General features: G+C 56.3%; 1 protein-coding gene across 1 annotated transcript; it reads right to left on the bottom strand.

The window, feature by feature from the left end:
• Positions 1–264: 264 nt before the first annotated feature.
• Gal3st2 (galactose-3-O-sulfotransferase 2) lies at positions 265–12,874 on the bottom strand. Its single transcript, XM_020157702.2, has 4 exons — positions 12,846–12,874; positions 4,148–4,231; positions 2,656–2,923; positions 265–1,943 (listed from the first exon to the last, which is right to left on the bottom strand). The coding sequence occupies exons 1-4, from the start codon at positions 12,872–12,874 to the stop codon at positions 1,125–1,127; spliced, it is 1,200 nt and encodes a 399-aa protein (XP_020013291.2). The 3' UTR covers positions 265–1,124.
• Positions 12,875–13,214: the final 340 nt, after the last annotated feature.

The following is a 13,214-nucleotide window of genomic DNA, read 5'->3' as shown; positions in this document are numbered from 1 at the left end:
CTGAACTTCCAAGTTCTCCCGTTAAACTGGTATCCAAAGGAGCTTCCTGTTATGATTATTTGGGGGTCTCCCCTACCTTCTTTGACATGAGATCCTCCTGAAAAGTGTGGACAACCCTAGACACACAAGCGTCCACAGCAGGCGAACGGCCCCAGTGCCAGGGTCTTCCTGGCTGAGGGTCCTGACACAGAAGGAACCCCATCCCCAGGCTCCACAAAGAAGGCTCAGGTGAAACTAGGCTGAGCATGTGAGAGTGACTGTATTTCCCGGTACCCCAGGTACCCCACTTTTTCCAGGGCATGTGGTTCTGGGCATGTGCACTGAACTCTTACCTGCTGGACCCCCAGGCAGCCAGGGACCACATCCTGTCAGACAGGGGGGACTCAGTAACTCCCCATAAATGACAAAGAGGGGCACCAGAAGATAACCCCCTCTGAGACCATTTCCAACCCAGTCTCCAAAGCAACCCAGAGCATATCAGGCCCTTCTGAGCTCCTTCACAAGTCAGGCTCTTTTCTCCTCTGCACATTTAGGGACGGTCCCAGTGTGGGGGCTATAGAGCTGGTGCAACCCGTGCTCAGGTGAAACCGTCTGTCTGGTAAACAATGCTGACATCTCTCAATCTGAACCGCTCTTCGGTTGGAAATAGACTCACGTAGCCAAAGATGAGAAGCTGCCCACTCAGTCCCTCTTTAAGTTGCTGCCAGAGAGCGGTACACAGCCACATCTCTGACCACTGTCCCCACAGCTGGAAAATTCAAGGGAGCTGCTCCGAGTTCCTTCAGTGACCCACAGCCCACTTCAGCCCACTGCCCGAGCCCCTGGGCTCCCCTAGACTCCTGTTCCTCTGATTGGGCACATGTCCAGAGGGGTTGTGACAAGCAGCCTGCTGATAAATAATTACAGGGCGCTTGCTCTCCGGTATGGGACTTTCCTGATCAAGGGACAGACTCAGCCTCAGGCCAGGCGTGCCCGCTTGTCCTAGTTGTAGGGCTCCCTCCCGGAGGCCTGGGTCTTGGGTGGATCTCTTCAACCTGCTCTTTGGAGGGTGGTTTGGCTGGGCCTGGGTCTCCCAGGAGACAGAGTGGCATTGTGAAACGGGCCCCGTCCCTGGCGTCAGAGCCCTACGGTTTCAGGAAGGGGATGTTTTTGGGAGGCTTTTCCGGGAACTGCAGGGAGTACAAACGGGCCATGTACTGGAGTTCTGGCATCACCATTCTCTGACAGGAGCGCAGCGTGGCGTTCTCCAGGCCCTGCCTGAGGGTGTAGCCCAGGATGTCTGCTTTGCCGGACTGGAAGGGCTGCAGCTGCGGGTCTGCGATCTCCTTCTTGCGCTTGGGCTCCCCGTCCTGCAGGCAGCGCGCGGTGAGCTGGCGCTGGCGCGCGCGCAGCTGCGCCACCTCGGCGCGCAGACGGCGCGGGCCCAGCTCGGCGTGCAGCCGCGCCCAGAGGGTGCGGTTGAAATGCTCGTAGAGGCTCCAGTCGAGCGCGCACCAGCGCCGGGCGCGCTCCTGGCTCTCGGGTGCCAGGCTGGTGACGCTGCGCTCGCTGCGCGCGTTCAGCTTGAAGTAGACGACGTCGTCCAGCTGCCAGCGCAGCAGGTGCCGCAGCAGCACCACCGACTCGTCGAAGTACTCAGCGATCAGCACCACGTGGAAGCGGCGCTCCACGTCCGCGATGCGCGCGCGCACGTAGGCGGCGTCGTCCCGCGCGTTGTTGTCAAAGCCGAAGTCGAACCACATGCAGTTCCGGGCGTACGCGTTCTGCGGGCCCGCGCTGTCGTCGTAAAACCTCCGCGGTGCCGCCAGGAACGCGTCCAGGCTGCTGACCTTCTGGAAGGCAGGCGCCGAGCCTTTGTAGTAGCTGAAGGAGGACTCCAGCTGGAAGATGGGGTTCCGCAGGATGGAAAAGTAGAAAGTGTCTTCGGGCATGACTTTCTGCACCTGGTTGGGGAAGGAATTGAGGTTCTGGCTCCTGCAACGGAGCCCCCCCACCACCAACCCGCCCAGTGAAGCCGTGCGCAGTCTGGACTCACCCTCTGAGTTCCCATGGAGACACCATACGGCACCCCCACTGGAGCAGAGCATCCAGGAGAGAACTGCTGGGGCCAGGAGGCAAGCAGCCAGCTCTCCTTCCTGGCCCTCAGCACAACCCAGCCGCTCCTTACTTTCCCCCACCTGGCCGCCCACAGCCAGTCCAGGTCACCGTGCTCCCTGCCAGCCACTCTCCATGGAGCACCCACAGTGACTGGAAAATGCCAATACTAGACCACAACTTTCTCCACCCAACTCCCCCACCAGTCCTCTTTGGAAGGAAGGTCAGGGAAGCCCCTGAGCGGAATTGATCTCTAGGCTGAGACTGGAATGACCGGGAGGAGAGTCTTTGGAGACCTCCTTCATCAGAAGGAGCTGGAGATGCCTTCAGACGTAGGACTCTGGGGCTGCCAAGCCTCCTTGCACGAGCACTTTCAGGCCACTGGCAGCCTGCAGAGGTAGGGCCCAGCAGGGTCTGGGGAAAGGCCTCTCCAGCCAGCCCTAGGGCCTTAGATCCCTTTGCCATCCTCTAGGATGGTCAAACCCAAAGCCACGTCCAGCACAGCCTCCACCCACTGCCTCTCCCCACCCTCACGCTTCCCGAGGAGCTGGCCATCAGCACCTCAGGCAGGTTGAACCTCAGGTGGTTGCACATGATGTTGAAGCGCCGGGGAGGGTGACCATCCTGCGTGATGCCCTCCACGTAGCGTGCCAGGAAGAGCCAGGGGTAACCCAGGTGGAAGTGTGAACCAACAGGCAGCGCTGTGGACAGGTTGTGCGTCTCGGCAAAGCGGTACAGGATGTTGAGCACAGTGCTGCTGGCTGTCTTATGCGTCTTGAGGAACATGACGTTGGTGACCGGAAGTCCCTCGGCCTCATCCCTGAGCAGGCTGAGAGGGAGAGCACAGGCCACCGTCAGTCAGCAAGGGAGCACCCCCACTGGCATCCCTCGAATAGCAGCGCCCAGCCTGGAGACCCCCAGACCGTCTGCTCTCCGAACCCCGAGTCCCCAACCAGGAACCCCAATCCCAGCCCAATCGCTGTCACCCTGCCCTAGAAACTCCCTAACCTTTGGCCCTGCCACTGGGGCAGACACAGCCCTCCCTGACAGCAGGGTGTCCTCAGCGGCAGTACCTTCTGTTCCCAGAGGAGCCACAGGCTCAGCCCCCAGATCCCAAGCATCCCCCTGGGACTTCCAACCTGCTCTCTGGCTCCCAAGGTACCTGGTGTGGCACTGACCCTGTGACCTCGGCCCCACCTCCAGGATGCCTTTGCTAACCTTTCATCCTGGAACAAGGAGGCCAGCCAGCCTGACACAGGGCCAGAGTGGACAGATGCTAGGACCCACCTAGCTGTAACACAGGTGCCCTCCCTGCCCTGTGGGACCAGTAAGAGTGACCAGGATGGTAAGGGGCAGGGCTAGAAACCTGTGCCAGCCCTGAGGATAAAAAGGGCTGTGGGTACACAAGGATGAGTGTCATCCCTGGGATCGGCCCTGAAGCAGCATTCCTCAGGGGCTGCTAACACCCCTCCTTCCTGTGGAGAGCCAGTCAGGGACAAATGGGGGAGGGAGAGGCTAATGCCCTGCCCTGGGGGTCACCGTTGGGCTGTGAGGGTGGGATGTGGGGCCTTCACAGAGAGTGGGCCCCTAGCAGGCAGGAAGAAAGGATGATGGGTGCCCTGGATGTAGTGGGACACGGATCTGATCTTCACGCCACCATGAGGGCCAGACCAGCTCTATTGGGAGGATCAAGAGGTGACCTCCTTGCAGCTCCCTGCCCCAGCCAGCCCTGCTCCCAGCACCTGACACTGCTGTCTACACCGACTCTACCCAGTGCCCTCTTCAGCCTAGTCCAGGCCCACTCTCCTAGAACCCTCCCCATATATATGAGGGGCTTGTCACAATGAGAGACACTGCGGGCCCCAGGGCATTATAGCTTCCCACAAAGAAGACCCCTACCCTCTCCCAGAGGGAAACTGAGGCTCAGCAGGGAGGCATGACCTGCCATGCTGGTGCCCTGGTGGTGGGCAGAAAGGGGTCCTGGCCCTGCTCTTGGGGATAGCAGGGGAGAGGGGCAGCCTCCAGAGCAAGGGGTGCCCAATGCAGGACTTACGGAGTAAGCAGCCCAATGTCCACATGCAGGAAGCCCAACAGTAGGAACACGACCAGCACCAAGAGGAGGACAACCCAGAAGGTCCTGTAGGCAATACCTCGGTGTCACTCAAGCCTCACAGCCTACTCGCCTGCCCATGGCAGAGCAGACCCCAGACCCTTGGACCACAAGCCCAACATGGGTCTGGGACACCTAGTCCGTTTAACAACTCACAGTGAGCCCTGGGCAGGTGATAGGGGTTCCACCCTCCTCAGCTCAGTACCAGCAGCAGCTGGGCAGGCATGGCAGGGGCTGACAGGCCAGCGATGGAAGCTGGTCAGGAACACACTCTCCCATCCCCCATGGCTGCAGCGATTGAGAGGTGGATGTCATGGACTGGCCCCCCCAAATCCAAACCAAGGCCACAGTCACCGATGGAATGACATTTGGAGATGGGTCCTTGGGAGGTGACACATGTCCTGATAGGAAGAGACATAGAGGTGTCTACACGAACTGGTGCCCCTGAGGACAGAGAATGGCAGGCCAGAGCAGGTGGACTTCTCGGAACAGAGGTGGGGTGGGCTGGCACCTGCTGCAGAGGCAAGAGTGTCACTGCTGCCTCTCAGCTGCCAGCCCTTGAGCCAGATCACGCTAAGGGGTCCTCACAGCCCAGGGCTGCCTGGAGGACCAGTATCTGCTGGATCTTGACACCAGTGCAGACAGCACCCTTCCCCCATCCCGTGTCATATCTGACTGCAGGATTCATAGATTACATCATCCCAGGACACAGAACCACTAAGCAGGACACAGAGGCCCTGGCCCAGCCTACTCAGGGGGGCCTGCAGTGAAGTGTTGGAAAACCATCTTCTCTGGGGCTCAGAGACCCCAGCTTTCAGCTGTTTTTCTGCCTCCTTTGCAATCTCAGCCACGTGCACTAAGAGAGTACATCCACCTCTTAGTGTCTTGGTTCTGATTCGCCAGTGAGCAGACCTGCTGTGCGAGCTCCATGGAGAGTTACGTGCTCCTGGTCCCAGTGCATCCCTCCAGCTCCTTTCCCTCTCCCTGAGAGGCCCTGGTTGGACATTTTGAGATCCACCAGGAGGGGCTGTGCATTTCTTTGGGATTCCCCTGCACACATGACAAGGGACAGATGGCACTTTAAGTGCACCACTGAATGATTAGATTGGGATATTGATTTTCAGAGAGAGGAAACATGTGCACTGGCCAGGTTTCCTCCCCTGGCTTCACTGATGACATCATGAACCTTGGATTTTGAATGGAGAGATTGTGACCTGGAGGATGTGCCAGGCCACAGTTCCTATTTCCTGAACAGATAAGTGCCATTCATTTGTCCCCAGACACACCCAGAGGTTTCACAACTGTCCTTTTCCAGGTGGTCCTGGGCGTCATCACCTTTCCAACACAACATCCCAGAGCCAACCCTGTGATGACTGGCAGAGAGGGCTGAGGAGACCCCACCCACTTCCTACCACCCACTTCCCACCTGTGCATGAGACTGAGCTCTGCAGTGTGTTCCAAACACTATTATGTTTGAAGAAGAAGGAGGAAAGGAAAGAAAGAAAGGAAAGAGCCAGCCCAACCCAGGGCTGAGTTTCCACAGACAGTGCCTGGCAGGGCAAGCTGCCCCATGGGCTCTGGCACCAGGGAGGAACCATGGGAGCCAAGAAAAACCTAGAGTAACACCCAGGAATACCTGAACAGTCACAATGAGGCACAGCAGGTCTCCCAGACTCCAGAACAGGCAGAAAGCCACAACCACTAACGTTGCTTGGTGCAACTCCATGAGAGGACCCTGTAGCCATAGGACCAAAATCGGCCCAGGGAGACCTGGTGCAGGGAGGGGCTGGAGGATGAAATGGAGGCTCCCAGGATCGGGGGGAGGGGGGTGCCCATGACAAAAGCATGAGTGGTTGGCTCCTAACTGCTCTTCCTCTTCACCTGCTAGGTCAGAATTCATTCCACACAGGCCAAGTTTTCAGATATAGACAACAAACCACCAGTACAGTAAAGTGGAGTGAGGGCGCCTTGCTAAGCAAAACACAAAATGGAAAAGGTGTGAAAAATTTTAGAAATAACTCCAGCAAAAATGTAGTCTTTCTGGCACAGCAAAGAAGCAGCTCCACACAGATGCTAAGGTCCCAAAACCGACAGGAAGAAAGCAACCAGAAGAAAGTAGGTGAAGAGCACCAGGCACTGTTCAGGAAAGAGAAGCTTGTTTAAAAACAGAAGCTGTCTCGCTGGTAATAAAATGCCATAGCAGGGGTCTCCCACCTCCGGGTGTGCCAGACTTGCTGGCATCCTTCCTGGTGCTGGCCTGAGGGCCAGCTTCTGTCTGGATCTCTGAGTTCGAATGCACAGTGCCTTTGCCCAGGGATTTATCCTGACTTTGCCAGGCAGATTCTGATCTGTGGGGTGAGGAGATGCATGTGTGGGCAACCATTATCCTCATCATCCCTATGTGTCCCTTTGAGGTCAGCATCCGACAGGCTGTTAAAACCCATGGGACCCATGGGTTTTAAGGACAAGGCCTGTGACCTAGAGCTGCGCTCTAGCCAGCAAGCGCACTGCCTGGCCACACAGTGTTCACTGCAGCCTGGGGGACCAGCACATTGATGTCCTCCCATGGGAACCTGGCAGGGAAATCACCTGGAGAGCCAGTTCCTGGTGGGAGGCCCAGTGAGAACAAGGCCTTGAGTGGGAAAGAGAGGGACAGCACTGTTGTGGGAAGGGTCCCCTCAGGAGGACTGGGACAGGAAACTCAGATGGACACCAGAAACCCTAAGGGTTTTCCCCAAGAAGGGAAACAGGTATTGGGATGATTTGAAGCAACATTGCCCGCCCACCCAGGGAAGCGGCAGTTCCCATGTCCAGAGACAGCTGTGTTCTGAATCACATTGTCAGTGTTGGAGTTCTCAATGGGATTTTGCAGTTTTCTCTGCCCATGCCCCATTCTTCTCTTCCATTTATTTACATTGGCTAGCTTTTGTTGCTATTGTAAGTAAAATGCTTATCCAAATTCCATTTCCAGGTACTTGTCACCACTACTTTCCCACCAGGACATTTAGGATGGCAGGACAGGTACAGTCTGTGTGTCCTGTGGGCTCCTGAATGTCTGTGAGTCAGTGGTCTGCCATGCCACTATGAGTCACAGCTTCCAAGCCTTGCAGTGGTTGTTGAGGGGATTGATCCGGATACACCTGCCTGGTGGCCCCGTGCATTCCTCACACCTTTCCCCACCACAGCCTATTCCCAGCTCAGGGCACAGCTGCCCATACTGCACCCCAGTGTCCCAGACACCTTCTCTGAAGCTTCTCAACCAGGGCAGTCCAGCCTGTAGGGCCCCCTGGTCTCCCTCAACCCACATGGGACCCATGGAACCCTCAATTGTGGCCACAAGGCTTTGGTCAAAGTCCTTACCCCTCTTGGCCACCAGCTGACCCTATCCTGGTCTTTGACAGATTCCTTGCTTACCAGGGTACACTAAGCTCATCTTGGACCTCTCCTGGCCCGGGCCTGGAATCAGCCCTGTCTCCAAGGAGTCCTGGGTCCCTCTGGCAGGAAGTAGCCTTTAGGAGCCCTAGGGTGGGTGCCAGGGGTGCTTGCTGCTCTGAAAAGGTCACATTTTCTGGCCCTTCTCAGTAGATCAAGCTGGGGCTACACATGTAAGACAAAATCCTTTGCAAGTCCCCACCATCATGTCCAGTGAGATTCTGCAGCTTTTAGCTGTGCCTCTTGCTGTCACACCCTGATACCTGTCTTCCACTCCAAAAGTGTGGGTCCCAAACATGCAGGGGACGGCAGATGTGTTCCACCTCAGGGTCCCCTCAACCTACCAGTCAGCAGTAGGCTGCCTTGGGGGCTGGTAGAGGGGAACAAGAGAGCAGCAATGGGGGTGGGGGTCCACCCTGGAGGCCACCCATCCAGTAAGAAGCACCACCCTGAGACTTGGGCTTTCTGAGCCACCAACGGGCCATTCCCAGTAAGGAAGGTAGCTGTCAGAGCCCCGCACCTGAGTGTGGAGGGGCAGTTTACAACCCTGAGTAGTTAAAGTTTAATTCCCACTCATAAGAACAGTGCAGATATTAATTGGGCTGATAGCTCACTTTTCATTTTTATTCAGCAATCATTTTGTTCCTCCACATAAATCCATTCCTCAAACAATCCGCACTTTTACTGTCTTCCTCATGGCTTCACAAACCTGCACACAAACTGACCATCTGTCTGGTGATTCACCAGGAATCAGCCTGGGCAGGAGAGACCCTGGCACCAACTCAGGATCCAGGGAGCCCCGAAGCAGAGGCTGAGGACAGTGCCTAGCCAGCAGCCTGCCCCTGTTCCAGCCACAGCCCTCACCATCCTGCATGCACCCCGCCACCCTGCACACATCCTTCCTGCCTCAGGAGGAGAGACAGGGTGCCACAACCCAGAGCCCCTGCACTGGGCCTAGCTGGCCTTGCTCTTCTCTGTATAAGTACAAACACAGATCTTCAGTTTTTTAAATAAATTTTAATTCCCTGGTGCAAAAAAGGAAAGGAATTCTCTCCTTTCCTTTTCTTAGAACACTAATTTAAACTGGTGACTCTGAATCCTTTGTCCAGCCCTCAAGATGGAGAGAAACCGTTTTGAAAGCTTAGCAAGTCTATTGCCAGTTTCACAACCCAGCACTGGTCTTTCCCTGATCCTGGGTTCTCTCTCTGAATATCCTCCATGACGGGAGACCAGGAGGTGCCTGACTCCTAGACAGAAGCCTACTCCCTGCTATAAAGATAGGAGTTCACTTTTCTTTGGGGTAAAGCCAATTATCTGAGCAGGTGGCCACCCCCCCCAATTACCAGGTGGGTGCAGGGTTGAACTCGGTGAGAAATGGTGCTATCCGACAGATGCCAGGTGCCAGTGGCTCATGCCCGTAATCCTAGCTACTCAGGAGGTAGAGGTCAGGAGGATTGTGGTTCAAAGCCAATCCTGGGCAAACAGTTTGTGAGACCCTATCTTGAAAAACCCATCACAAAAAAGGGCTGGTGCAGTGGCTCAAGTGGTAAGAATGACTGCCTAGCAAGCGTGAAACACCAGTGCTGCCAAAAAGAAAAGAAAAGAAAAAGAAAAAGAAATGGTGCCATCAAGTCCTACTTAGGATCAGGGACTGTTCATCTCAAGAGCATGGCTGTGGGCTGTCAGAGTGGCTCAAGTGGTAGAGTGCCTGCCTAGAAGGAATGAGGTCCTGAGTTCAAACCCCAGTACCACCAAAGAAAAACAAAACAGAAGAGCATGGCTGTAACAGGACAAGCTTGCAGGCCTCTTCAGCGTCCCTGGATGAATTCTCCCCAGACAATTCCAATTCCAGGCTCTTGTCCGTTTCAGTCTTGAGAGGGAGGCCACAACCCAAGGTTCTTGCCTGGCAGCCTGGGCAAACAGCCTGGTCCCCCTGGTGTTCCCTCCAGCCTCCCACTCCACCTCCTCCTCCTCGGCTTGCATCTCCCCACAGAGCTCCCAGAACCCAGAGCCCTTGTGCCACAATGGGGGTGTGGGGCTGGGAGGCTGTGCAGCCGCAGGTGTAGAATCCTGGGTGTCCTGCATTCTAGCTGCTTCAGTCACCGGAGAAGGCACAGAGACTGTTCAGCCAGTAGAGGCGTCCACTGCATGCTGCCCACTCAGTAAGGTGAGCTGGAACCAGCAGAGGGAGACAGGCAGGATATTCACTTCCTGGTCCTCCCAAGCCCTGAGTGCAGACCGCAGGACTCCCCAAGTCCCCTCCCCAGTGCTCCGGGCTGCCGTGGATGTGAGCCTCTGGGAGACAGTACTTTTTAGGAAAGACTTGAGGCCTGATTACCTATGCCTATCACCCTTGCCTTACTGGGGCAGCTGCAAAAGTCTGGGAGCCTCAGCTCCTCAGAACCCTAACTTCACTCAGGGAAGACTGGTGGTAACTACACCTGCCTGCAGAGCTTGGAGGACAGGCTGGCTACTCACAGTGGCCAGCACCATCCAGCAGGAGCTGCTCCTAGCAAGCAGCAAGTGGCCTGCAGTGCTGGGGATTAGGAGAAAGCTTGTGAGGCACTTCCAGTCTTCCCAGGAGCCTCGGGGACAAACCCTGCCTGGCCTGAAAGAGGCACCTGAGCAGGGAGCCAAGCCACTTGCAGGAAAATGCTCCCCACACACCTTCACAGTCACTAGGACTTCTGTCCTTCCCAGTTCTGGGAGGGTGCCCTCCTCTTGGCTCCCATGCCCTCTCTGGCACAGACCACCAACCTGTAGCCTCCAGCCATGGTGGTCACAGCAGCTACAGTGGCCAGAAACCTATGTCTCCACACCTAGTGCTAAGGAGACCCTCCCAGGGCCATCCAGAGGCCCAGAGTCTGTACCTGGCCAGTGACCCAGGAAGGGTAAATGGCCCTGTCCCAGACAACTGTATAAGTCACACCCAAACAACACTTCTAGAAGACGGGGTCCTAGAATCTTGTGAACAACAAAAATGTTCTATCTGAGCTTCTCCTTCCTTTGGTCTCTTCCAGCAGGTGGTTCATCCACTAATGGACAAGGAAACTCCAGGGACACTATCCCAGGTCACATAGGCACTGTGGCCTTCCATGGACTCTGTACCACACCTTCCCCTGACTTGAGTTCTCCAGTTGAGACCTGGTTGCACCCCAGTGTGGGGGGAGGGTCTCTCAGCCAGCCTGGCTCTGTGGACACAGGGCCATCATAGGTCAAGGTGATGACCACGAATATACCAGCACACCATCATGGGGACAGGCCAGCAGGGTCCAGGACTTGTTTCAGAAACAAGCCAAGGTTTTCCAAGGACACATAAGATGACTCCTGACAGTAAGAGCCAGCTCCTCCCCAGACAGGGCCAGAGAGGCGTGCCCCCACTGCAGACAGGGACACACCTTATGAAGAACATCAGTAACCCAGGGTGCCACTCACCCCCAGACAGACCAAGTGGCCCCTGCACTTCCTGAAGAGGCTCCTTCTGGCCATCCCCAACCCACCACACTGTGGCCAAGCTTCCCCACTCCACTCATCCTCCCTGCTGCAAAGCCAGCCCCAGAACTGAGGTCACACAGGCCCCCAAGGAGACATACAACCATTCACGGGGGGCAGCCCTATCTCCAGGCTTGACACTCCAGAAACAGATTTTTCAGGAGGTCCCACAGCAACAGGAGCCTGTGGGAACAGCTGCGAGTCAAGGGTGGCCCTGAACCTTGTGGTAGCTGAGAGGACCTTGCCTTAGTCATCACAAGCCAGGAGACCTCTGCAGGTACGGCCTGAGTGGGCTTTTCTGGCTGAGAGGCCGAGGGTGCAAGCTCGGCTCTCGGTGTTTCTGCTGGGCAGGTTGGGTTTTAGCTGGTCAGACGCTGGAATGGGGCCCCACTTCGGGGCAAGTAAAGCCTCTCATCTCTGCTCCAGCCACCTCCTTGTGTGCCCAGAGCCACGGATGTTCCTGCCTGGCTGTGCTGCCCACAGTTGCCCCACTCTGTCCACAGGGCAGTCTGCGTTCTGCCTCTTAACAAGCCAAGTGTGCTGGGCCAAGAGAGACAAGCCTCCAGTGTTTGCACAATTCTAGGAAAATAAACAAGGAACTGTGGCTTTCCAGAGCTGCTCAGGGCAGTGGGGAAGTGACCCAGCACAGCTGAGGAGGCAGGTGCCTCTTGGGCTGAGCCCCATGCTTGAGGATCGTGGGCCACTCAGTACTGCCAGTGCCACCCGGTCTTTGCATCAGGATGTGAAACCTGGCGGGGGCTGCCTCAGGAAATCCAGAACCTACGTCCTGGAGGTGCCTGGGCCCCTCTGAGGCAATATGCTCACTCAGGCTGCACCACAGAGCCCCCTGAGGTCCATAGAGAGGCACCCTGGCTACAAGGTCAGCACCTCAGAGTCCCAGCAGCCAGAGGAACTGGACTTGCCCTCCACTTCCCCCCACTCCTGGCAATGAAGTGAACCAACTCTCACCAGCCTCCAACCTCTTCTTTACAATATGGCAACAATGTCCAAGAAGGTGTGGACAGGGAGAGGGAACCAGAAGGGTCCAGGCCAGTGGTCCAACCCTTGCATGTGCTGAGGAGACCCCATCGGCTGCTGCCTGTCGAGTGGCCTCCGCAAGTCAGGTCTAAAAATCGGATTAGTCAGGAATGTGGGTGCCTTGGGGGAGACCAGGCCAACAGAGGCAGGTTCCATGGGGCAAGAGTCTCCAAAGCCACAATGGCAAGCCGTAGACGTGAGGTGCCAAGCGTCTCTAAATCACACCACCTCTCTCCAAACTGAACTGAAGAAAAGTCTAACTCCCCGCCTTCCTGCAGGGGAACAGCATGCCAGGGTTCAGCCGTGCACCAACGATCCCTTCCAGTACCTCCATGGTGGGGTGCAGCTTTCTCCAAAATACCCAGGACCCTAACTTCCAAGCCCTAGCCTGGGAAGGACTCAGAGGGTTTTCTCTGCTGTCTATAATAAAACAGAGAGTGGGGTGTAGCTCAGTGGTGGGGTGCTTGCCTCCCATGAATGAGGCCTTATGTTTGATCCCCAACACCACAAAAAAAAAAAAAAAAAAGACACGAAGCCCAAAAAGCTGAATTCAGGGAGGTGTCAGAGGTAAAATCCCCAAATCCTCACTGACTTCCTTACAGTGACAAACACAAAACAACTCATTTTACCAGCCTCTCGGAATATCCAAGAAGGAAACTGCCATTGTCCACCACCTTACCTCTGTATGCTGCCCAGCACAGACGACATGCTGACTTCAGGCCTCCAGCAAGGGTGGGCAAAAAAGGTCCAAGCGCCCTGAGGTTCAAACACCGGAGGTCAGTCGCGCTGCCTCTGGTGCCTGCCAGCTCTCGCTCTTAGCTCTCCAGGGCACAGGCCCAAGGCAGGGTGTGGCTGCTGTGCAGACCATGAACTTAAATCCCCAAGAAGCTCACCTGCTGGCTCAGGTGTGATGCCACGCCTTCTCCCCTCAACTCACAGGGCTTAGCTGTTCTGTTCTCAGGAAGAACTGGACCTTCTCCTGGACTCCGAGAAGAGCCTAGGGCTTGGCGGCTAGGCCTTTCCTCCTCCATCACCACGCAGAGGGCCC

The sequence above is a fragment of the Castor canadensis genome, chromosome 4, assembly GCF_047511655.1.
Source record: "Castor canadensis chromosome 4, mCasCan1.hap1v2, whole genome shotgun sequence".
NCBI lineage: Eukaryota > Metazoa > Chordata > Mammalia > Rodentia > Castoridae > Castor > Castor canadensis.
The sequence above is the reverse complement of the archived record's forward strand: the minus strand, read 5'-3'. Positions and strand labels throughout refer to the sequence as shown.

What these genes read in the sequence shown, in the direction of transcription:
- Gal3st2 (XM_020157702.2), bottom strand. Translation starts at nt 12,874, where the DNA reads ATGTCGTCTGTGCTGGGCAGCATACAGAG. An exon ending in GTGCTGGGCAGCATACAGAG is followed by an intron (nt 4,232 to 12,845) that starts GTAAGGTGGTGG and finishes TATTGCCTACAG; the next exon opens with GACCTTCTGGGTTGTCCTCC. An exon ending in GACATTGGGCTGCTTACTCC is followed by an intron (nt 2,924 to 4,147) that starts GTAAGTCCTGCA and finishes TCTCCCTCTCAG; the next exon opens with CCTGCTCAGGGATGAGGCCG.